The sequence below is a fragment of the Odontesthes bonariensis genome, chromosome 9 (genome assembly GCF_027942865.1).
Source record: "Odontesthes bonariensis isolate fOdoBon6 chromosome 9, fOdoBon6.hap1, whole genome shotgun sequence".
NCBI lineage: Eukaryota > Metazoa > Chordata > Actinopteri > Atheriniformes > Atherinopsidae > Odontesthes > Odontesthes bonariensis.
The window spans coordinates 9,387,670-9,411,248 of record NC_134514.1 but is presented as its reverse complement, the minus strand read 5'-3'; the positions used below and the strand labels follow the sequence as shown (position 1 = coordinate 9,411,248).

The window sequence follows — 23,579 nt, the reverse complement described above, 5'->3', positions numbered from 1 at the left end:
AGGCCTGTTTTATACGATTGTTAATGTTTAGTGTCGTTTCTTTGCTGTAAACCTGAACATGAAGATCATTTAGCTAACCTCGCTGCCTTTCATCGTCTCTTCCTTAACCAGTACTAACCTACGAGCCTTCCTTCTAATAATTAAGCTTTACAGGCCTCAGATCTTGTCCTCCTTAATCAGTCAGACCTGGGTCTAATTGTGATATGATGGGAGCTCACCTAAAGAATGCAGTTTTAAGGTGTTTTTAGTAGGTTTTATCAAACTGTTTATGTTGTTTCCTCTTTGCAACAAATGCAAACAAACAGGCTACTTATTATATTGTTGATAAAGCTGATTAGGTTTGGAGGGGTTGGGTTTATTCCCAGGCAGTAGATGAGGTCCTTCCTGAAGTCTCTGCTTACTTCCTTTAGCAGTCACATATGTAGGATCACGAGGCGACCGTAAAATGTTTAAATTTTGATTGCATAACCTGTTAAAGTGTTAAATAAGAAGCTTTTTGACCCAGGTCTGCTGCTCAGATGGACAGACTCTATGTCTTCTATGGTCTGTTCTTCTTGGCTGCTTATTGTTGCTTTATATGTTTGATTCTTGAACTACTTTGGCTTTTTCTTGCCAGTCACCGAACCGATTCTCTGTCCTTTCTTTTTCCAGAACAGTGCATTCTGTTTGATTTGTACTCTTCTACCTGTGCTTCCTACTTGTTTTCCCCTTCATCCTTTCGTTCAATGTCTCTCTAACTCTAATTTTCCTTTTTCCATTCCTCTCATCTTCTCTTCACTCCCTTCTCTTCTTCCTCTTTCCTCCTAGGGTCACTCTTGACCCTTCTAAACGTCAGAGCTCAAACAAGTCCATGTCGGGCTGCACCCTCCCACAGGGGACAAAAACAGTTAGTAAGTCTTCCTTTCCCATGTTTTCTGGCTGCATCTGTCTGACTGTCTGCCTGCCCGCCAGTTCCCCGTCATCCCTACCTTCACCCTACCTGTTGCAGGTTGGAGTTTAGCTATACAAACCTTTATCTGAGGCAAAGCTGCTCATCAGGCAGGAGTTTGCGGATCAATTCAACCAGGAGGGTTCAATAAAAAAGCGAAAATTGAAACCTGAAACATTTGCAACCTTCCTTCCAAACATGTTTAGCTTGCGATAATTGATTTAAACCAGTTAGTAAGATGTGATACTGCAGGATTATTAACTAAAAGTGGGGTTGTTGTGGCAGTAAATTGTGCATTCAGGATGCCGTGTTTCCTTTTTTATTTTATTTTTTTGGGCCATTTGAGGCTGCAAAGTCACATCTGTGGCAAACTCTGAGCCCACGGTGGCTTAAGGAAGCCAGAATACTCATAACAACTTCACTGTTTATCATTTTTATTTGGCTAACAAGTGAATTTTCTTCTGATAAGAAGGAAAATTGGAGAATATGATCAGGAATTATTGAATTATCACGGGTCATATTGTTTCTTATACTATAAAAAAGGTATTTACCTGCCTACTTTTCTCATATTTAAAGTCTTAAAACGCCCTAAATTTAACTGCAGGATCGGTTTAATGTGTATTTATGACTGATCAGCTCCGGCTGAGCTTACTCATCCCACTTCATGGCGAACATAGTTAGAAAAATTTAGCTTTTTATGTCCGCAGAACCTGAAAATGACGGGTTAGGGTGAGTAAAATCAAATAAAGTCCAACCTGTGACTGAAGCTCAGCTCAGTTTGAACAGTTTTTGCTTTCCTGTAGAGCAGCTTCACCTCAAAGCTTCATGTTTGTGCCTCAAACTCTGATCAGCAGCTGTCTGCCTGAGTGTCTTGTCTGTCGCTTTAATGCTGCAGCACTCACTAGAAACTGTAGGTCATGTATTGATTTCTGGGAGGGAAAAAATAGGGTTGAGGGGGGGGGGGGTATTTTTTTTATTTTTCTGTGTTGATGTTGACTTGTCTGTCTGACGTCCTAAAGGATTTAAGTGTGAAATGAATCAGTTAGTTGTGTAGAGGCAGAAATCAGCAGTTAAACACAAACACATGTACAACACACACAGACCCGTTTGTTGGGGGGAAAAAACAACTATAAAGACGGTTTGTGTGTTTTCGTGTATTCCCCAGTGTGTGTGAGCTTACTGCAGCCCAGCTGTATTAGTCTGAGACACATAATCAACACCAAATGTTTCCCAGACTGCAAACAAATGAGCAGCAGAGCCGAGGATTCTCAAAGAAAGTGGAGAAACCAGGACAGACAGGAAGAGAGAGAGGGGGGGGGTTAATGGTGTTTTCTACAAAACAGAGGTCGGGGGGTAAAGGATGCAGAGGATCAATTTCTGCCTTTGAGATTTTTGTCATCGGACAAAACTTTTTGTGCACTCAAGAGAGCAAAGACCTTCTTTGTGGAGCAAATTCATCCCACCAGCTTCTAGTTTAAGGGATCATCTTTAAGAGACCGGTAACCAAAACTGTGAAACAGCAGTGAGAATGCTTATGAGCTGAATGGGGATAGCTGACCATGCTAAAAAAAAGCTGAAAATAGTTCAATTTTAGCAGTAAAAACTGTTGCTAAGGTACTGGTTGAAGGAATTTTGTGATTTTTGTGTACTACCAAACTTAACATTGGAGTTAGTCAGAGAATTTGAGAGATTGAGCTCGGTTCAAGGCTCATAGCTGAAATTCTGTAAATGTGAGCTCTTTAGTAGTTACATTGGCTGAAAGAGGACAAATTTTCCTGCATTTTAAGTTATAATTTGTTTCTGTAAGTTAAACTGTATGAAAGTTAGAGGAATTTGTTTGAAAAAACTGAACATTTTTAAACTTATCAGCACGCACTCAACTGTGTGCTCATTCATAAAAATCAAGGAGGAGCAAAATGTTCATGTTTTTGAAACTGTCATATTTCAAAATTGGCTGAAGATTTGAAAAAGCTGAAACAATTTGGTAATAGCTGAATGTCTTGTGACCCATTTAAAGTTTGAATGGTGTCTCTAGCTGAAAGCATGCAGAAATGGTTGGAAAGAGGAAGATGATTTGGAAGAGCTGAAAGCAGTTTGCTTTCTTTTGAATATTTGGAAAATTTGAATAAAAGTTGAATATCTTAAAAAGTGTAAAAGTTAAAAACACCAAAAATGATAGCGGGAATCTGCTGAAAGAGCTGAACGTTTTGATACTAAAATTGTAGAAATAGCTGAATGCCTTAAGGCATTCTCACAATAAGAAGAGTAACGTCACTCTTCAGTGGACCACTAAAGGCCCATTTATGCCCTACGTTAACTACGGAAACGGACGCTTTCACCCGGTTCCGGGGGGCATTTCATCCGTCAGTTTGTCCGTAGGTCAAGAGCTTAGCAATCCGGTGAGCTCCGGGCGAAACGGAGCAATACCAGAGGAATTCGTGGGGGCAGTAGAGAGTCAGGAGCGTGTTGGCTCCGGAAGTTATGGAGGAAGAAGAAGAACGAAGAGTAGGAGATTAAAACATTTTAAGATTTAAAAATGCCAGGTAATGGAGGAGAGGATTTGTGAGATGGTCAGGGGGTCTTTACATTTGTATGACTGCAACTTCCGCAATTGACGCCATGTTTCTCAAACCCGCGGCCGACAATGACTCAATATATACCGCCCTCTAGAGGATTTCTTACGGACGTGCGCAATACGGACGGAGGCATAAACAGAAGCTCCGGGAGCAACGTATGGACCGGACAGACGAATTTCGTCCGGTTCCGTAGGGCATAAATGGGCCTTAAGGCTGCGGCTTCATGTCTTTAGTTAGCTGCTCAAAAGTCCAAATCCCCCAAAATTAGTCATATTTACGGAGGTGAAAACAGAGTTTGGTCTAAAATAGGTCGCCGTCAGTCACTCTACTGTAGAGATGTGAAATTTGATGGCACCACCGGACAGGTTTTTAATATTTAGAAGCTGAACGGGGGTAAAGCTCTACACTCTTGGATAACTTTGACCTCTGAAACCTGTGATTTGGCACAGCCCAGACTTTCATCTTCGGCAGAATACATTTCGGTTTGCAGCCTTGAACTTGTGACATTTAAAATACGCAGCATGTGTTGGAGCCCTCTGCAGGACAGGAGCAGATGCTTGTAAGAAGCGTCTCATCCTGACTGACTGAGTCGGTGTCGCTGCTGTTTTAAATCAGGATTAGTTATGTAACCAGGATTTATCCTTCTCTTAAACGGGGATCTTGCACAGCTCGCTGTCAGGAGACATGAAGATTGTCCTGTTTCACTGCTGCTGCTACGTCCGTCTCTATCCTGTATTTTCTTCTTCTCTTTCTGTTCACGCGCACTTTCTTCTGCCTTCTCGTTCAAAGGTTTAGTAATTAGCCGCTGACTTGAGTTAAAGCAAAACAGTCGCTCCAGTCTATCACCCCACAAAACACCTTGAAGTTTTAACGACAGCCGCCTTGCCAAAGGGCAGCTTCCCCGACCGTTACTGGGGGAGGAGCGGAGGTGTTCGCTCTCCAGTTGTCTGCAGGCTTGTGCCAATGTAAGGTTTCATAATATGGCCTCAAGAAAAATGAGTCATCCAGCTGACTACGGATCAACAAGAAGTGTTAGAGTCAAATATCTTCCAGCTTAATAGCTGCTGAAGCGAGTCTTTGTGTTCCTGCTTCAACGGGAAATTATCTCAATTATATTTGTCGGCAGTGATTTATATAGCGTTGATTCATAAATCCCCGGGGGGGGTATTATGAGGCAGGTGATAATCTGTGAGGATTTTCAGGGATCTAATCCCTGAGGTCTAAACTTTTTTTTATATTTATTGAAACTGCATTAGCCGCTCAAAAGGAGCCAGAGGCGCATTAAAGGATATTTGTCAGTTTAAAAAGGAAGAAAATCTTCTTTGTCCCAACTTTATTTTCAGTTACAGAAACTAGGTTGCCAGGTTAGTGCGAAAGATGCAGTTACTCACAGGAAAAAAAACGGCAACAGCACCCCCTGGTGGTCCTACATGGGAAGTGCATTAATTTCTTCTATATCGACCAGGCCTTGATTTAAAAAAAAAAAAAAAAAAAAAAAAAGTAATTCTGGCTGCATATTTACCGTCTTTTGGGGGCACGAGTGATTAAAGTATTTAGATGCGGTTCTTTATAGGAAAAACTAGAGGAAACAAAGCAGCTTTAAGACGGTAAACTCTCACATATATATTTATTCATGTCAGGATGCAGTTGTCAGGTTATTTATCTGCACGAACTTAGATATTTTCTAATATTTATTCAATATTTTTATTCATATCATTTGATAATTATAGATAAACTGTCCACTTGCATGTTATTTACATATTTATGTTCATTATTCTTTTGTAATTACCTCTAAACACTCTGTATATATTTTATTTTTATTTATCTATTACACTGTGCTGTATCTTATTATGACTGGTTTTAAAGAAAGTTGGTGAAATTCTCTCACAATGCGCTTCTTAGACTTCAAACAAAACTTTTCTCATGGGATCATGTAGTTTTTTTTTCTTTTAAACTCAATAATTTGGGCTTTCCCCCGACATTTTATCTCATATCCAGCCACCGCTGTAAAACACAAACACACACACACACACACACACACACACACACACACACACACACACACACACACACCGTAGTGTCTGTTAAATCTGTTCTAGCTTCCCTTCCCCTGCGTTTGTTTGTCCTTCTCGGTTGTTTGTGGGTGACTTTGGTGTTTTGTTGTCTCACATCCATCCAGTGTCTCAGTGTAGTGAGTTCAGGTTGGTGATGATGATCCATCTGTGACTTGAAGATGTGCTGTGCCGTGATTGGTGGATAATTTGTGCACCTAAACAGGGAACGGGGCAGGGGGGGAGGTGTGTGTGTGAGAATCCGATTGGTTGATTGATTCCTAACAGATACGTTTGTCTTCTTCTTGAGGGTCACAGACGAACCTGAGAGAATCAGCAGATCTCCGGTCACAAGGTGAGAGCTCGATTCCTTAATTCTGCTTCTTAACTAAATATATTAGCATGTATTTCAAAGGTCGCAAAGTTCTTTAATGAACTCCACAATGAGATATTTAGCTGCTTTTTGAATTTACCCATAAATTACTTTAAGATCTTAGTGCAATACACCTTTAAAGATGTACTCTTTCATGTATGTAGTGAGATATGCTCATGTTTCAGGCTCTAAAAATGATGTCATAATTATTTAGATTTGTGCAACCAGCAGACCATCGGTTGTAGGAGTTTCTTTTTAATCTAAAGATGGTTCTTTACAACTCCAGCTACGTGTTTGGAGCTGTTTTGTGAATCTGTGGCCATTCAGATGCCACCATGATTGGGTGGGGTTGGGGCTTCGTTAGCAGTAATAAGGGCTCTGCTCCGGTCCGTGGTGGTGAAGGAGGAGCCGCAAGGTTTGCTGGTCCATCTTTGTTCCAGCCCTCACCTGTGGTCACGAGATCTGGATGGTGAAAGAACGAGATCATGAATCAAAAGGGAGTCAGCTGAGGTTGTTCAGGCATCTGGTTAGGATGCCTGCTGGGCGATTATTTATCCTTTCTGGCCTGGGAACGCCTCAGGATGCCCCAGGAGGAGCTGGAGAGGGATGTCTGGGTTTTTCTTCTGGAGCTGTTGCCTCCACGACCCGACCTCGGATAAGTGGATGAAAATGGATAGAACAGAATAGCCTTTTATTATTATTGCACTGGGGAGGTACAACGAAATTGAAGGTGCTCCCACAGAACCATCTTGCACCACAAAGATTAAAAAACAAAGCAACAAAAAAACCATAAAAGACATTTTAAACATCTGGATTAAAAAGATAAAAGATAACATTTAAAATATGGATGAATGGCCACTTACTGTTTACAAATCAAGGTCTGTTTTAATCACCAATAGTTTAATTGATGTCATTTCTGGGATATGCACCTAAATGTATTTTATTTATACAGCCCTTTACAGACAATCATTACGATGTACCAAAGTGCTTTACTGCAGGTAATAAATAAAGAGAAGACTAAGTAAAAACAAATATAAACAATAAAAGAACAGTGAAAGCAATAAAATACAACAAAATTGCATAAGATGAAATAAGATAAAGGTGTCATCATACTACTGAGTATTAAAAGCAATCCTAAATATGTTTTTATAACATATGTTCAAGAATGCCCCCCAAAAAAAGCATTTAAAACTTTAAAGAAGAGGCCGTGACATCTTGTACTCTCATCTGGTTCATTTCTGCTGTTTCTGGGTCGTGGATCTTGCAGTGTGTAACTAAAACTAAAGGTTTTCTTACTCCTCCTCAGCCTCAGCTGCTTCAGCCAAGTCTCAGGTTATAAACAGCAGGTAAACCAGCGGGTCAACGTTAGACTGTGGTGTGGCTGTAGATGCTGAGTGTGACTCCTTGTGCTAGATTATCCCTGAAAGTAGAGCTGTGACGTCGGAGGGAAGGAAATAATTATAATTTCCTGTCTTTCTACCAACAGCTCACTCATCCACGCCAGCAGGGTGGATGTTTTGAAATGTGGTGGTGTGTGTCATTCTAGAAAAACTGTGAAAAGTAGAATTTTTATCTGGTTCTTTATTGATTTATCCATATTTTAGATAATTAGACATTTCCTTTTTATTAAAAATAGGGCTGGGCAACGATTAAAATGTTTAATCTAATTAATCACATGATTTCCCTGATTAATCGCATTTGTACGCAAAATCCAAAAATTAATTCAAAAGTAGTGTATAGCCTTTAGCATTTAGTTTTATTTTAAATGTGCTGCCATATGAATGAAAGTGCCATAACATTTGTTGTGCAAACACACTTTTAACATCAGCATCTTTCTGTAGTTTTTATGTAGAAGCCTCGCTCCACTGTCTGTTTCCTTGAATGACTTGCTGCTATTTTAGACTGGAACTACTACGCTGAGAAGACAATTCAACTTGGCTGTAAATACACGAGTTTTATTTTAAATTTATTTTGAAAAACGTGCTTTTATGTTGAAATAAGTAAAACAGGAAGTAGCACCTATAACGGTGACGTTACCTGCTAGTTTATCTTTATTTTATTACTCCATGCTTTGTGGTGTTTGCTGTAACTGTGAATGTGATGCATTCAACAGACTTTTACATTAATAAAACCTGCGATAAAATATTTATCGGCGTTAAATAATTAACAAGTTAATGCGATAATAACGAGTTAACGCGCCCAGCCCTACTTATAAACCAACGTCGGAGGACAAACTTCATGCATTGTGAATCCGTTTGATTGTAATTTTAAGGTTTCATTTGAAAACTTTCTTAGTGTTTTGCATAATTTGTATCACATGTTAAAAAATATAAGCGGTTTCAGAAAATTCTCATTAGGGACTCAGAATGTAATAATGTGGTATTAATTTTCTTTTTCCTCCCCCCCCCCTCCCTAACCACTCAACACTCACATCCATGCAACCAAACATTCATTTGCTCGTCCTCCTCACCCAAACTCTTCTATTCCTACGTTTAAAACTCCTTGTTTATTTTTGCTGCCCCCACCTCTAACCCCTCCCCCGTTAAACATCTCATTTCCACCTCATCTTGCTCTTTTTGTTTTCCAACATTTCCACATCCCCTCCCCCTCCATCTGCATCGCCCCCTCCCCTCTTGCCCCTTCTAGTCGCCATCTATCTGGGCATCAGAAAGCGGCCGAGCCCCGGACCCCCCGATGCGGCTGGGATGTGAGGGTACGGAGCCCCCGCGACCCGGCTGAGGTGGTGCTGGCGCTGCGCGAGGCGGCGCAGGGCTGCGGCTGCCAGGTCCACCTGGCCGGGCCTTTCCTCCTGTCCTGCACCCACGGAGCGGCCGGCGCCCGCGTGGCCTTCGAAGCCGAGGTCTGCCAGCTGCCCAGCAGCCTGGGCCAGAGCAGCGGTGTGAGGTTTAAGCGCCTGTGGGGGGCACCGTTAGCCTTCAGAGACATCGCCACCAAAGTGTCCAAGGAGCTGGAGCTCTGAGGGCGACCGGAGGTGGGGCAGAGAGATGACGGACAGGTCGAGGAACGAGGAGGAGGAGCAGAATCCTCTTCCTCCCTGGGCTCCACCTCATCTGATGAGGCTAGCGATGCCTCACCTCCGCCAAAAGACCCTCCGCTGACGATGCCGCCTAAACACAGCCGGACACACGGATGCACAGATGCGGACGGGCCGCCGTCAGCAGACTTATGATGACCCCTGACTTTGGAGCTGTCAGTGACCTTCGACCCTTGCTTAGCACACAAATGAGCCCCACGGAGTGAAACTGGTGTTTAGTTTGTCACACGTTTAAAGATGATCAGGATGTCGCTGCAGAGCGATAACTTGACTTTATTCTTCCTGTTGTACGTTTGTCATCATTCCTTTTTGAAGAGCTGCTATTTAAAGATTTGTTTTTATTATTTTTCTGTCTGTTAAGTTTATTTTTTCTTTCATTAGTGCTTTTTAAAGTGGGCGGACGTCAGATTAGCTGAAGCAGACGTCACATGAAAAGCCAGACCTCTGTTCTCTGGAGGGAGACATGCAGAAATGCAGAAACTTCTGACAGATTCAAAACCAAAAGTTACAAAACTCATGTTTCTACATAGTTGGGATGTTTACACCATTCCTGTTGGAAATATATTCGCTTCTCTGCCTGCTGTCCAGTGTGTTCAGCCCTCCATAATCTGATATCCTGCTTCTTTCAAACACTCATTTCTGTCTGAATTAAGTAGTAAAAATACTTTAGTTTCTAGCAGCTGAATGTGGAATCCTCCAATTTAGTACTTAGGAGTGTGTCTCAACTGGCCTTTTTATATATTTTAGTCAGTTTCTGAGCCAAATGACATCATTTTACCTGATGTGGAGGAATCAGAATGGATTATTGACACTAATGTATCATGCGACCACCTGTAGCTCATCGGTTTAAAGTATGTTTCCAGCCACAGTCGATGTGAAAACAAAACGTCTGAGATTTATGTTTTAATCTGTTTTAACATTGCTAAAAAGCACGAAACCCTTTTGGCCCCTTTTGTCCAGCATTGAAACGGATTTCTCTGCAGAGTTGAAGCATTTCTTCTTCTTCTTCTTCTTCTTCTTCTTCTTTTTTTTTTTAGAAAAGTGACCCTCGAGTTCTTTTAGATTTAATCTCTTCTATCGGAAACATTTTCCCTCTTCATTTAGGATGAATGAAGTAGCTGGAGTTGATTTGCAGATCTTCTGATTGCACTTTGAACTGTTTCAGACTGTCCAAAAGCCAATGCCGTTGTTTTCTTCTGTTTATTGTGCAATACAGCCACAAAGCCAAGAGTCGAGACTTGAATAAGCATTGATTCAGACTAAATACGGCTCCTCGTTTTTTAATTTTGACGTCGCTGGTATGTTGTTGAAAATTATCGAGCACTTTTTCTTGGCATTTTTTTCTAGTATTTCATTGTACAGCAATGTTTTGGGGTTATTTTGTTCAGTTATCAGTCAGTAGTCTTTTTCCATTGGTTTCCATAGAGAATCCAGCTGTGGTGGCTTCAGGTGTGCAGGCAGATGTGCCATTTGGTTCACGTAATGCTCCACTTTTACATTCAGAAACGGAGGTAAAAAGGTTTTTTATCTTCATCCAGATTTCACAGACGTCACCTTCGTGGACGTTTTTAAAAGTTAAACATGTGTTTGTGTTCCTAATCTCAGAAACACTCGACATACAAGCTGTAGACTTTCCCCTCAGAAGTGTACGACTGTTGACCTGTCAGATCCAGCTGTGGCTGCAGGGGGTTTACGACTGTTAACCGCTCAGACCAAGAGGCAGAGGCTCAGGGCGGGACATTTACTTTGGGTTCTTTTCGTCTCTGAAAGCACTTTGATGCTCGTCACAGAATTCGACAGACATACACTCGCGGTTCTTTACGTGGATCATGTGTTGCTGCGACGACTGACAACTCCAAAATCAGAAAGGTTGCTGTACTTATATTGTAACACTGTCGATTTAAAAAAAGAAGCCGAGCGATGGTGACTGCAGCATCTGAGTTGGATGTTTGTGACCTTTTTCTGCAGGATTTAGTTTTCGTGGGAGATTTCAGGTGTCCACCACCGTCTGAAAATGTGAAGCTGTGATTTAGGGCTAGTTTATGCAATTTCTCTGTGTACGGCTGGGCCTCACACCCCCCCCACCCCCTGAGGCTGTTTTTTCTAGATATGGCTAAGGCCAAGCTTTAAGGCTACAGTTCTGTTGTGTAGTGTGTTTGCAGCTGTCACTGTTAATCAATAAAACCTAACGTATGGGCTGAAATAACAAATGATCGACCTGCAATCCTGCATGTCTCCTAGGAAATAATGTGTGACACAAAAATAAAGACTTTCAACCTCTTTCACATTTTCCCGGCCTCTTTTTCTCAGCTGTAGTGTCAAATCTGTTGTGAGTAGCTGCAGAACAGCTGAAATGCACCTTTTTTTTTTCCATTAAGACAACACGAACAAGGTGAGGTGATTGTTATATGGGGCTTTGTTTAATAGTCCAGTTCTATTTTACAATCAAATCAAATTTTCCTTCGGTGCGTATACATAGCTGCGAGCAGACTATGCACGGATTGATCCCAGGATGTTACAGAGAAGATGGGAAGATGGTTTTAAGTTACAGGAAGTCGGAGACAGGAAAGATCAGGTAAACAGAAGTAAGAAAGAGAAGAGAAGAGAAGTGGAGTGTCTTTTGATGGAAAGAAGAAAGCCGAAAGTAGCCGACAACAAGGCTACGTGTTCATTTTTTTTATAAAATAAAAAAAAAAAACGTAAGACAGTCACTCGGTCTTGGGTGGTCTGTTCGCTTTACTTCTGGGCGGGGATCATGCCGTCGATGGACTCTCCCTTCTCGAGCTTCTTCTCCATCTCGACCATCAGCTTGACTCCATCAACCACCATCTGGACCTGGTCCACCTCGGAGGAGCCCAGACGGTCAGCGTTGGAGATGTCGAACACGCCACCCACAGAGGCGGTGTCGACACCACCTGGAAGGAGGAGCAGAAGAAGAATGAGTGACCGTGTGAACACCTGTTGTACTTCTTGGTCTACAAAAAAGACCCCCGAGGGTATGGAAGTTTTTCTACGAATTTCTAATATTGAATTTTTACAGCATCAAAATCAGACTTTGAATTTCAAAAACCAACAGTATATAAAAAAAATAATAAATTCTAAAAAGAAAAATCAGTGGAAAAAAATGCAACATCTAGAAAAAAATTCAGTGGAAAAAGAACCAGACTCAACATCCGGGTAAACAGGGAGAAGCAATCGATCCCTGGCTCAATTCATCTGGACAGATCAGCCATGTCCACCAACGCGGGTGATGCTGCTTCGGTGAGTGAGTTTCCTTTATTTGCCATTTGTGTTAATAAAATTGAGTAATAGATATTACTCAATATCTATTGAGCTGATCTGTCCAATGGAGCGTAACTTGATTGGCTGCCGTTGGATGAATTGAGACAGGGATCGATTGCTTCTCCCTGTTTACCCGGATGTTGAGTCTGGTTCTTTTTCCACTGAATTTTTAGATGTTGAATTTTTTCCACTGAATTTTTTTTTTTTTTTAGATGTTGAATTTTCAAATTCAAAGTCTGATTTTTATGCTGTAAAAATTCATTATTAGAAATTCGTATTCAAACTGATGGCACAGAAAAACTTCCATACCCGAGACTGAGGTAGAAAGTGATCTCTACTAAAGATTCTGCTTATCAAATGTCCTCGGAGTGTTTTCGGTACCTGTGCCGCGCTTCTGCAGACGCAGCCTGGTCAGGATCTCCTCGAACTTGGCGTGCGTGCTGAGCTTGGGCAGCTTGACGTGCACGCCTCCGCGCAGGCCGGTTCCCAGGTTGGAGGGGCAGGTCAGGATGTAGCCCAGGTGCTCGCTCCAGCTGAAGCCGTGGTTGTGCTTCTTGAAGATCGCCTCAATCTGATCAGAGACGGGTAGATTGAAATAAATGACTTTGCGTTTAAAAATGAAAATTTGTTTGATGTGTCGGTAGTTTCTGTGATGTGTTTACCTTCTGCAGGCCAACGCAGAAGCGTCTGAAGACCTCCTTCATGTTGCCTCCCTTCTGCATGGAGATGACACGCAGGTGATCCTCCTCATTCACCCAGACCAGGAAGGTCTTGTTGTCGTTGTGCCTGGAGGAGGAAAAAAATCCAGCAGAAAATGCTCAAGGACGAGTCTCTCACTTGTCTCACGCTGTGCTCGTTTAGGAGATAAACTCTTTTGTATATAACAGAGTTATATTATGAATTATCCAGCCCAAAGACCAGTTAATTTGGAGGCTTTGAAGGGAAGTTTATGCAACAGCTGCTGTAAACATGAAGCATTTTAACAGACATTTAGGATTTATTTACATAAAGGCTGTGGATTTGTAAGGGTTTCCTTTTGGGAAGCCATATTGGAGATGTTAGGTTCCTAGACTTTTTTTATACACAAAAGCTACTTTCACAGCTGCCTGCATTATGTTCACTCATTTAACGGACACTTTTGTCCAGATAACAGAGGACGTATCAATGTGGACCAACTTTCTGGGAACACTGGACCGCCTGACCCACAGCCGGCCCTGCTCATCGTGTACCTTTATACAGGGGTGGAGCAGTGATTTTTAAATGTGGGGGTGTTCCAGTGGGGGCACATGAGTACCACATCAAGCCCATAGACACGACGCTGAAGTTGGCATCCGATTCGCGAATTAAATGGATGGGCATAAAGGGCCATTTCACTGCATTTTTGCATTTTGATCGCCCTAAACTAAGTCCTGTATGGAAACTACAATAGTTACACTGCTCAAATCTGGATGGAATTATTCTAAAGAGGCTGTAGATTCATTAAAACCTTGTTTGGGATTTGTGAAACCTTTTTCTGATTTGTGAAAATGCAGAACAGGGCCATTTTACTGCTTTTTTTTGTATTCTCATCACCCTAAACTAGGTCCTGTATGGAAACTACAATGGTTACACTGCTCAAATCTGGATGGAATTATTCTAAAGAGGGTACAGGGTCTTTAAAACACATTTTATGTTGGTGTACTACGAGGGTGGGCAAACCGTTAATATAATACATCCATGGGGCAAACGGGTTTACCTTTGGAAAATGTAGGGGGGGGTGAAATCATCTTGCTGTAAAAGTAGGGGTGTCGAAACACCCCCATCCCCCACGGGTGCGACGCCCATGCCTTTATAACCCTGTTCTAAATGTTTTCTGTCTTTGTTCCTGTCTGTCTGTCCTCTCACCAGATGCCTCTGCCGTCGGGCCAGTCGCGGGCCATTCCGGCGCAGGTCAGCAGGGGGGACACGGGCTTGTCAAACAAGAAGTGATCAGCGATCAGCTGCTCCTGCTCGGCGTCGGTCATGCCGCTCAGGGGGTAGTACTTTCCCTTGAACTCACCGTCCAGGCTGGCCAGGGCTGAGAGGACACGAGAGGTTAAGAAGTCATTCCCTGAAAGTCACATCCTGTTTGTTTTCTCCCACAGTGAGTTGTAGTGGCCATTTGTCCATAAAAAAACAAATGAAACTTAAACCAAACAAAATCAAAATGCCACTGATGCACCATGGGGGATGTGGTTTAACGCAGGCAAAAGAAGATGAATGTCCAAAATGAATTCTTGCGTTTTCTGATGATTTATTTCAAAACAATGAAACAAACAAAAGAACAAAGACAACCATGCCTGCTGCTCTCTGCTTTTCCCTGATTTACAAAAAAAAAAAAACATTGGCCCACCCAGGTGCATGCTGGTACTCCAGATAAATATTCTAAACAAATAACTAACAAGGAACATTAGCAAAAAAATCTAATGTAAATAAAGTACTGAAATTAATCAAATAAAGTTACTCATAATTAGCTAATTAAATTTACAACTAGAACCAAAAAACCAAAACTAACTTTACAAATAGCTCCCACAGTGAGTAGTTTGACGCTCACCCTCAATGGACAGCTTCTCAATGCCTCTGCGCTCTCCACGGCTGTTGTGGGGGGGCAGGGTGAATCCCTTGATGCTGCGGCCGGTACGCACGCGGCTGGACAGCACGTAGTTGGGGTCCAGGTCGTCACCACCCTGAGACAGGACGAGCACACCTCCATTGTAAGGACACTTCCACCCTCAGATTTAAGTTCCTGATTAATAAATCTGTTAAACTCAGTGATTGAGTCTGCCCTGCGTGTCTTGACCCTTCACCTTCAGGTTCTCGAAGTTCAGGTCGGTCTTGTGCTTGTCGGTGGGCTTGTATCCACCGTGACGGTCGGAGATGACTGGGTCCAGCAGATCCTTGAAGACCTCGTAGCACTCCTCATCACCAGCAACGCAGCCCACGGTCATGATGAAGGGGTGACCTTTGGGACAAGAGGGAGGACAAAGACAGCTCAGACTCATTCTGATTGAGGACTGCCTTTTGTCTTGCATACTGCAGGTTCGGATGGCATCGATACTAATAACATAATGACAGTCTGATAGCATATGTTTGGTAGTTTCTGCTTCTCACCAGGGTTGTCAATACCAGTCTGGATCACATCATCCAGGGTGAAGCCGCTGGGAGTGGACTTGCCCCTCAGCTTGCCGTAGATCTCCTTGGTCAGCACCTGGAGCAGGTGAAACGGGTGTGGGTGAGTTATTCTGACATCACAAGCTTTTGTTTTACATGACGCAGTTTAAGCATCGGTGGACGGGTGTCGGTCCGTCTGTCTCTACCTTGGCCATGTGGTTGTTGTGCAGAGAGAGATCGGGGAACTCCTCATCCACGGAGAACTTCATTTTGAGGTCGTTATGGCAGTTCTTCGTCATGGCTGCGATTCTTACTCCGTCTGAGAGGAGATGGGAGGAGGTGTGTGATTATTGAGGCCGCGCCATCAGAAAAGAGACGACACGCAGAGCTGAAACGCAGTGAACGCCACCACGAGTACCATATTTTTTCACGTCTGGCATTTCTCCGAGTTTCTCAAGTGCCTTGTCTATAAGGCTTCTGGTGAAAAGGAGACACCTTCTCATTGTCTCTGCTTCTTCACTGCTTTCCTGTCCCTCTGACGTCTCACCACCCATCCTCCCCTCACAGCAAAGACTATTATTAGCACGGGTGTGCCACCTCTTGTCCTGCACCCCTCCCACTGTAGCAGGGAGTCTCCAGCACGTTATGATGAATGATTTTCTCTCCAGCCAACCTGAAGTTCTTAGTCGTCAAACTCACATGTCATTCATCTTCTGACAACCTGTTAAGTTTTAGACTTAGAAAACTGCTTGAGAAAAAGTTATTTTTGCACATTTTTTACTCCAAAACGAAAGATTTTTTAAGTACAAAGCTGGATTTAACTGGGCTACAGCTGCAGAATTCAGTACAGGTAATCTTTCTTATCTATGCCAGTCTGTGACCTACAGGCAGAGGTTAGCTAGGTCGGTTCTTGGAGGTGCACTAGACGGATGAAACCTGGTACACCTAAAGGTCAACGCTTGCGTGCCTCACAGATGGCTGCACAAGTTCCATGGCTAAATCAAGCGCTCCTAAACTATTCAGACACACCTCAAGCCTGTTCTGCAGGCGTCAGCAGCAGCTGACGGACGGCCACAACTGTTCGCGTGACACCACACAGCTGCATGCTTAATCACACATCCGAGTGTGTCAGGCCTTTCAAAGAGAAGCTACATTTCAAGGCAACTTTGTGCACAAACACAAGAGCCACTAGAGAGGTTTTTTCTAGTGTCGGCATCAGGAAAACAAAAGCGCAAAGCTTCAGAGGAATCCAAAACCAAACTGCAGAAGAAGAATTCATGCTGTAATTTCCCAGCTTGGGATCAGTAAAGTATATCTATCTATTTGTGGCATCTGGCACATTATTTTGGTTTGTTTTTTGTCCCCCTTTCCGGGCCATTTAGTTTTAAACAAAATTAGGCCAGAAAGAAGCTTTTGTCCATATTTAAACGGTAAAATCCTCACAATATTTACCACGGAATGATCAAAAAAACGACTAGCTAACCCAATGTGTTTCTTTTTTCTTTTACCTGCTTAGGAGAAAGAAAGAGGTAACAGATCCCGGGATCAGATCTTGTCCACCAAATGTAGGGGTAGCCCAGCTCTGACAGGGGATGGACTTTAGCATTTATACCCAGTTCTCTGTCGCTATTGGCTGACCGGCCCTGGGATCCCCTCGTTTGATTGGTCACATGGGGTTTTCTGTCCGCGACTGAGTTTCTAAAAGGCAAGAACGAACGTCATACAACTCTCGAGAAGAGAGACGAGGGAACAGCTGCTGCCGGCTGGTCCAACCTTTCACCTTCTGCCTGCTAGAAGCTGGTGGATAGAAACCTGCAGGAAAGAAGTTTGTAGAGAAACACAATTATCCACAAACATTCATAGCTGCATGCACAGTCATAGCTCCCTTGTAATGACAGTAGATCCATATGCACATATAAGCACTGATAACTGTTTGAATTAATGTCTGGAGTTAGAGTTAATGGCATGCAAATCATAGCTATTTTTACACGTTTAGGATTGAGTCTCCTCTAAAATAACTTTAAAAACTCCAACTTCAACACGAGGGCAATAAACTCACCCCCACGCCAACCTTCACAGTCAAATCATGAATAAAAAGCACAAAAAAGACGAAGGAAAAGCATTTTTTTGTGTGATTCCACTCCAGTTTACATCTACGTTGCTTCATGCTTGGAGATTGTTTGGAGGTGTCTGTTTGGATGCACGTGTACAATATGTAATCTCTTCTGTGTTTTTACAGCATCGTCTTTAAATCGATGAAGCTGAGTTTCTGGACTTCAGTCTGTCATCGCTTGAAGGAGTTAAGTATCCACTTTGTCTTGGATTACATCATCAAAACAGTCGACAGAACGGATTGGGTTTCATTCAGTGGCCCGCTCGCTAACAAATTTGCAAAGTGACAAGCGTGAGTTTTGGATCTGTTGGTCTGCTTCTCGTGTGAAATGTCATGTAATGATGCATAGTGACAGCCTGTGCACACTCAAAACATTTGGCAAGTCAGAGCAGGGAGAGCCTCTTTGTAGGTTTATACTGAGGATGCATTCAGAATGCTTCTCCTGCCTGATGCAAGGATCATTCTGTGCAGTGTATCGTTCAAAAGAAACGAAAAGGCTCAGAGATAGGTATACTCGGATCTTTCTGTATCTGTAAAGCCTCCGGTCCATCTGCAGCATAACTACCCCACACCTGTAATCTGATAGACCTCAGTAATCTACCCTCAGACGGATAATAAATCCCCCACAACATGTGACAGCTTAGAAATGGGGGGGTGGAGCTGAAAAATACTGCAGTCGGATATAAAAATGAAAGTTTCCTCATCGCATAACTCACCTTTTACTGATTTCATGTTTAAGCGTGGTGTACATAGATTACGATACGTTCAGATATATAACATAAATATAGCTTTTATGATAAATTCGACATGTTTTTTACCCACAACTGACCCTGGAGCTGCTGCTAATGATCCAAAAACAGCCCTGGTGACAGTTCTGAAACAGCCACAGCTGTCTCTCACAACCTCTTATAACTGTGGATAATGATCACAATGAATTGGACTCTAATTGGCTTGAATTGGACTGTACCATTGAAGTGCCTTGAGATGACATTTGTTGTGATTTGGCTCTACATAAATAAACCGAGTTGAAATTTAATCGAATCTCTGTTAGTGTTTCAAACAAGTTTGTCCTCAGTCCATCTTTAGGGTTAGATCATCTCACATTAGTTTGCTCCTTGTGTTGAAAACAAACTTATAACTTTTGGGTGCACAGTGAGCAAGTATGGAGTCACTGAACACACCATCTGTCACTCATAAATGGAAAAGATTTGGATATCTCACACAAAAATAGACGGTTTACTATGTACTCTCTTTTAAATTTTAATTAAACACCAACTGGGTGAAACTCACCTCGACCTTCAGCCCATTAAAACATATTTAAAAAGCATTTTGTGATTCATAAATGTTTTAAATCTGGCAACCTTCAGGGAGATTTTGTTCTCCAGAATGAGTATACATGTAAGAAATGACCATGGGTCCAAAAAGGCTGAATGTGAGTCTGAATTTTGTCCAGAACAAAACAGTTTCCATTAAATAGGATTTTTTTGGGTTCCTGTCACAGAGCGCTGCCTCCTCACAGCAAGATGGTTCCTGTTCAAATTTCTCTGAAGTTTGTGGATAATCTGTCTTCCTTCCCGTCTGAAAACATGCATGTTGGGTTAATTGGTTATTGCAAATTGAGCTTAACTGTTAGTGTGAGCAGTTTTTTTTGTCTCTTTGTCTCTGAGACTGATGACCCGTCTAATGGTAGCTGGGTTCCCCCTGAATACCCCTGATTTGAATAAAGCGATGATAGAAAATAGATGGATGTGTGGTATTGTACGGGTAGTTTGCAGCAAAAGTCATCTCTACCCTCTTTACAACGTAAACAAGTTAAATACAGACCAATGCAGAAGTTGTCCAGCTAAGGAAACAACAGACTGCACTGAATCTTCACTTCTGTTAAATCTCCTGTCCTGAGCGTGCACGAGAGTGACAGGGGAGAGGAAGAACTTCCTTTTAATGGCAAGAGACCTCCAGCAGAACCAGACTGAGCAGGAGAGGAGCGAGAGGACAGGCCAGAGACAAAAACAAGCACAAAAATACAGAATCAGGGATATCATGGATGGAAAGTGCTCTGTGCATCATGGGAGATCATTCAGATATCTACGCCTGTAGCGGCATAACCAGTATTAAAGCTGACTGGGAAGTTCAGATCATCCTGGAGATTATTTCCATGTTCAGGCTTTTTGATATTTTCTCTTTATACTTTTAATATCTAGGATATATATTTATATATATATATGTGTGTGTGTCTGTGTGTGTGTATACTATGCTGATGACAGTTTAGTCTACATATCAAATAATCACTCCAGGTTTCTAGACTTACTTTGCCCACAATAATCCCTGATTTTACTTTAGAGAGTACAATTGTTGCTGAGCTCATTCTTCGGTTTGCAGCGTAATAATTTTTTAATTTTTAATTGTAATTGTTGTGTTCAGGTGTGCAGGGATTGAGAGAATCACTCTGAGTCCCAGCTTCTTAGCTCTAAATAATCAACACCCAGGCTCCAGTTTCACAGCTGTGGCCTGACCGTTCACCGACATGACTTTCCAAATTAGTCTCTCCCCCATGCTGCTGCATGAGGTTCACCCTTTGAGCACCCTCTTATGTGAATGATTACATGTTACCTTTACAATAACCAAGAGAATATCAGTGTATCCACTAATCACAAGGCTGCCAGCTTCTAGCTCGGCCCCTTTCACATGTCCAAGTGTCTTTTGGTAAGACACTGAAACCCAAGCTGATGCTCGATGGCAGGACAACCCCTTGCATCACAGAGCTGCATGAGTGGGTGGGTGCAGTGCACATTGAACATCGCTCTTTTTAGGATCAAACTGAGGTTAACAGTTACTATCCACCTCTAATTTACCATCACACATAACCTTAGAAATAAAGTCCAGTCGGTGATCCATAAATCTGTCTGATATAAAGAACTAATGCATCACATTTAACGTCTCCTTTTGAAATATTTGCAACTTTTTTGCACCAGAGGATTAAATGAAGTTGATCAAATGAAGCGGTCCAATGAGGTGTTTATGTAAAAGCACCATTATACTCCACATTACATCCTTTAGCACAACCCCCGTCAATAAAACTCAAAGGTCACACTGACTGAAATGGGACCTGTGTTGTGTGCCTATTCAGACCAGTTAGTTCTGTAGCTCGTATGCCATGGTGGCGCAGCTCCAGTATCCCAGTTTAGACTGTCACTCTATCCCACAGCACTTCCCCCACATACACACCTATTCCAGCCTCTCTCAAAGCAGGGTCAAATAGCCCCAGACCCCTGCAGCTGCCTCGTGGAAACAGGCGCTCAGGAACAGTTATGTAAAGCAGGAACACGGTGTGAATCATTCACAATGATTTTCACATGAATCCTGACGGCAGAATGTGCAAATATTCAACACAGCTGAGTATGTGGGAGGTGCAGAGCTTTCCAAATGACATGATATTGAACAGAATACATTAACTAATGTTTGTTGTGATTAGAAAATGGTCTGCACAGTCATATGAGATGGGAGAGTTGGGGCAGTTTGTAGTGTGTGCATGAAAGCAGTGGACACCTGCAAAGCTCACTGCAATCCACTGCAATAGCCATGCGCGTAAAGCCACATTTTTGTACCACAAATGTATATTTACGTAGTTCTTTTTAAGTTATTTTCCAGTATATATTCATATGTGTTTATGATCGCATACATATACAGGAAATAAGGTCATATATTAACAAAGTTCATCTAGTTTGAGGCCTCCACAGTTACAAATGTAGCTTTATGCTAGTAACTTCTACTTGACATTTTTCAGGTGGGACCCTGTTAGATTCTGTTCTATTACTCTATGTATCAGGAGCCAGGAGTCACACAGGCACGGTAGTTTAAACCTAGTTTGGGTTGGCGTGCTGTCTGATGGCCGAATTTTAAACGCAGCAAAGGCCTTAAGGAGCAGTTGAGGGGTGATGTTCACACACGAGTGTTGCCAGGAACAACTGGCAGACTTATGGCATCCGCTGACACAAGTTGGTGATGTTTGTTTCCACTTTCATCTCATAGATTCACGTTTTGTTGCTGAGTTTCCTGCACTGAAAGAGCAGAAAGTGAAGGAAAACAGAAAATTTGAGGATTCGCAAACTGACAAAATAAGTTCATGATACCACAAATAGGGTCTTAAACTTTCTTATTAAAGCGGCGGCAGCAGGAGTCAGGATGCTGGTTCCCTCTTTGGATTCCTAAGATTTGACCCAGGCTAGATTTAAGACATACAAGTCCTGACCCAGAACGGGAAAAAAAGTGATGTTAGCAGTTGGAGGAGCCCACAAATAGACTCAGGCATTTGAAAGAGAACAACTGTGTGGACATGTGCGCGTGGTAAGCTGTCCACGGTTAAAATGACTGGAATAGAGTGAGCAGGATTGAATGAGGAGTGACCCTGATTCGGCCAATGAGACGTAAGGCTTTGTGATTGGTTTAGTAAAAAACTGAATGAGTGGGATTTAGTTTTGATTCACTTTGTTTCGTGGCATCTGAATCTCCTTCAAATTTCTGTTTGCTTCTGTCATTTACAGTAACACTAGATTAGCTTTATGTCACGAAGAAACTTCTCTGTAGATCGCTGCCTTGTCATCGTGGAGAGGCGTGTGGTCCTGAGATTCCAAGAGCGACGCCGTTTCGAGCTTTGCTCCTCGTGGAGTCGAGTCCGAGGTCATCGACAAAGAACAAAACCGACTGTTACGTCAGAGGTGGAACAGGCGGAAAAACCTTCAGACTGGGTGGCTTTGAAGGAGCGTGAAGGCTATGACAACTATCGGTTCAGATTGTGAAGTACCGTGTCCTTCACAGTTCAGTTTAGTTTAAAATACTTTAATAATACCCAAAGGGAGATTATATTGCTTCAGTAAATTATGATATAGATAGATAATAAGAACAAATAGAATATAAATCAGCTGAAAAACATGTAGAAAGTTTAAGTGTAGCAGGGAGGAAGGTGTAATAGAAATCTTCAGATATCGGCATTAATGGATTGGGGCATTGTTTGTGTTGCTTGGCAACAACTTAGCTGGTGTTGTCACACACAGCGTCGGCAGGTGAAACAGGTGGACACTCTCTCAGTAGACTCACAGCCAGGAGTTCAACATCTGGGCTGCAGAGACGCTCCTTCTCAGTTACATGTCCAGGATTACACCGTTGTTAATGAGCTCCTTCTTTACTGTTACCTGTCTGCTTGCCCACATCGTGTTAAAGCTGAGTAGAGACGTGTTGGAGTTGTTCCTATAGCCATGACTCAGTGAAACAAATGTTTCCTTCCATTTTATCCATCAGTGCTCTCATTTCCCATGATGGTCAAAGGAAGAAATGGTTTAAACTTCCTCCTCCTTTCTCTCCCTTTTGTTTCTGCTCTGCATCCTAGACGTCTCCTCTTCAGCTCATCTGGATTTGGGGTCTTATTCTTGGCATTGGAAAGCTTAATCAGCTGCTCCCACATGCTAACAACTTTCTCATTGCTGTGGTTATGCATCATACCAAAAATAAGGGCCAGAATTACCAGCAGACATCATCCAGCATGGAGAAATATTTAGAAAATCTGTGTTTTCACAGAAAAATGAATTTCAAAATGCAAATAATTTGCAGGAACACGACTGAATCTTGGGCTTCTCAAGCTTAATTTGCTTGTTTTAAAGAAAAAGAAACAAGGTGTGTTAAGGAAGTGGAATCAGACCCAGAGTTCTAGAGATATTTCTGAGTTTAAAGATGGACTACTGCTTTGATTGGGTCAGTGTTACTAGGGTTAGAAGAAATAAACTAAAAACTGGAGACACTTGTTTTATATCCTGTAATCATCTTGGGCTGTATTTCATGGATTTTGTGTTTGATAGTGAGCTTGTGTGAGAGAACACTGCCACATTCAGGGTGATCAGTAACAATATATCATAAGCATCAGAAAATGGACACACATTTGGTGAAATTATGGAGATATGAAAAGAAACTGAAAGATGGCATAAAAGATGATTTCATCAGTATCATGGGGATGAAAAAAAATCAACATTCCTGTATTCCTGCAGGAAGAAACAATCATGATTATCCATCCATCTGCACTTA

The 23,579-nt window shown here is 42.2% G+C and overlaps 2 protein-coding genes across 5 annotated transcripts in view; one reads left to right on the top strand and one right to left on the bottom strand.

The window, feature by feature from the left end:
• mark4b (MAP/microtubule affinity-regulating kinase 4b) overlaps positions 1-11,263 on the top strand; it is a 57,385-nt gene extending 46,122 nt beyond the window's left edge. The window contains exons 16-18 of one of the 4 annotated variants that reach the window (XM_075473013.1): positions 808-890; positions 5,874-5,910; positions 8,575-11,263. In XM_075473013.1, coding sequence (XP_075329128.1) covers positions 808-890; positions 5,874-5,910; positions 8,575-8,908 — 454 coding nt within the window. In that variant the 3' untranslated portion in view covers positions 8,909-11,263. Of the gene's footprint in view, positions 1-807; positions 891-5,865; positions 5,911-8,574 lie in introns of all 4 variants that reach the window. The other 3 variants (XM_075473015.1, XM_075473014.1, XM_075473016.1) reach the window with 3 other exon arrangements.
• A 118-nt stretch (positions 11,264-11,381) lies between these two features.
• Positions 11,382-15,744, bottom strand: ckmb (creatine kinase, muscle b). The gene is made up of 8 exons (XM_075473017.1): positions 15,601-15,744; positions 15,395-15,491; positions 15,091-15,245; positions 14,838-14,970; positions 14,150-14,321; positions 12,928-13,051; positions 12,647-12,836; positions 11,382-11,898 (listed from the first exon to the last, which is right to left on the bottom strand). Exons 1-8 carry the CDS (start codon positions 15,691-15,693, stop codon positions 11,720-11,722), a joined length of 1,143 nt encoding a protein of 380 aa, XP_075329132.1. The 5' UTR covers positions 15,694-15,744; the 3' UTR covers positions 11,382-11,719.
• Positions 15,745-23,579: the final 7,835 nt, after the last annotated feature.

Bases quoted from the DNA above. Each gene is read 5' to 3' on its own strand.
- ckmb (XM_075473017.1), bottom strand. From the start codon at position 15,693: ATGACGAAGAACTGCCATAACGACCTCAAAATGAAGTTCTCCGTGGAT. The intron at 14,322-14,837 runs GTGAGCGTCAAA...GTGTCCTCTCAG, and splicing joins TGAGAAGCTGTCCATTGAGG to CCCTGGCCAGCCTGGACGGT. The intron at 13,052-14,149 runs GTGAGAGGACAG...TTCCTCCTCCAG, and splicing joins CCCGACGGCAGAGGCATCTG to GCACAACGACAACAAGACCT.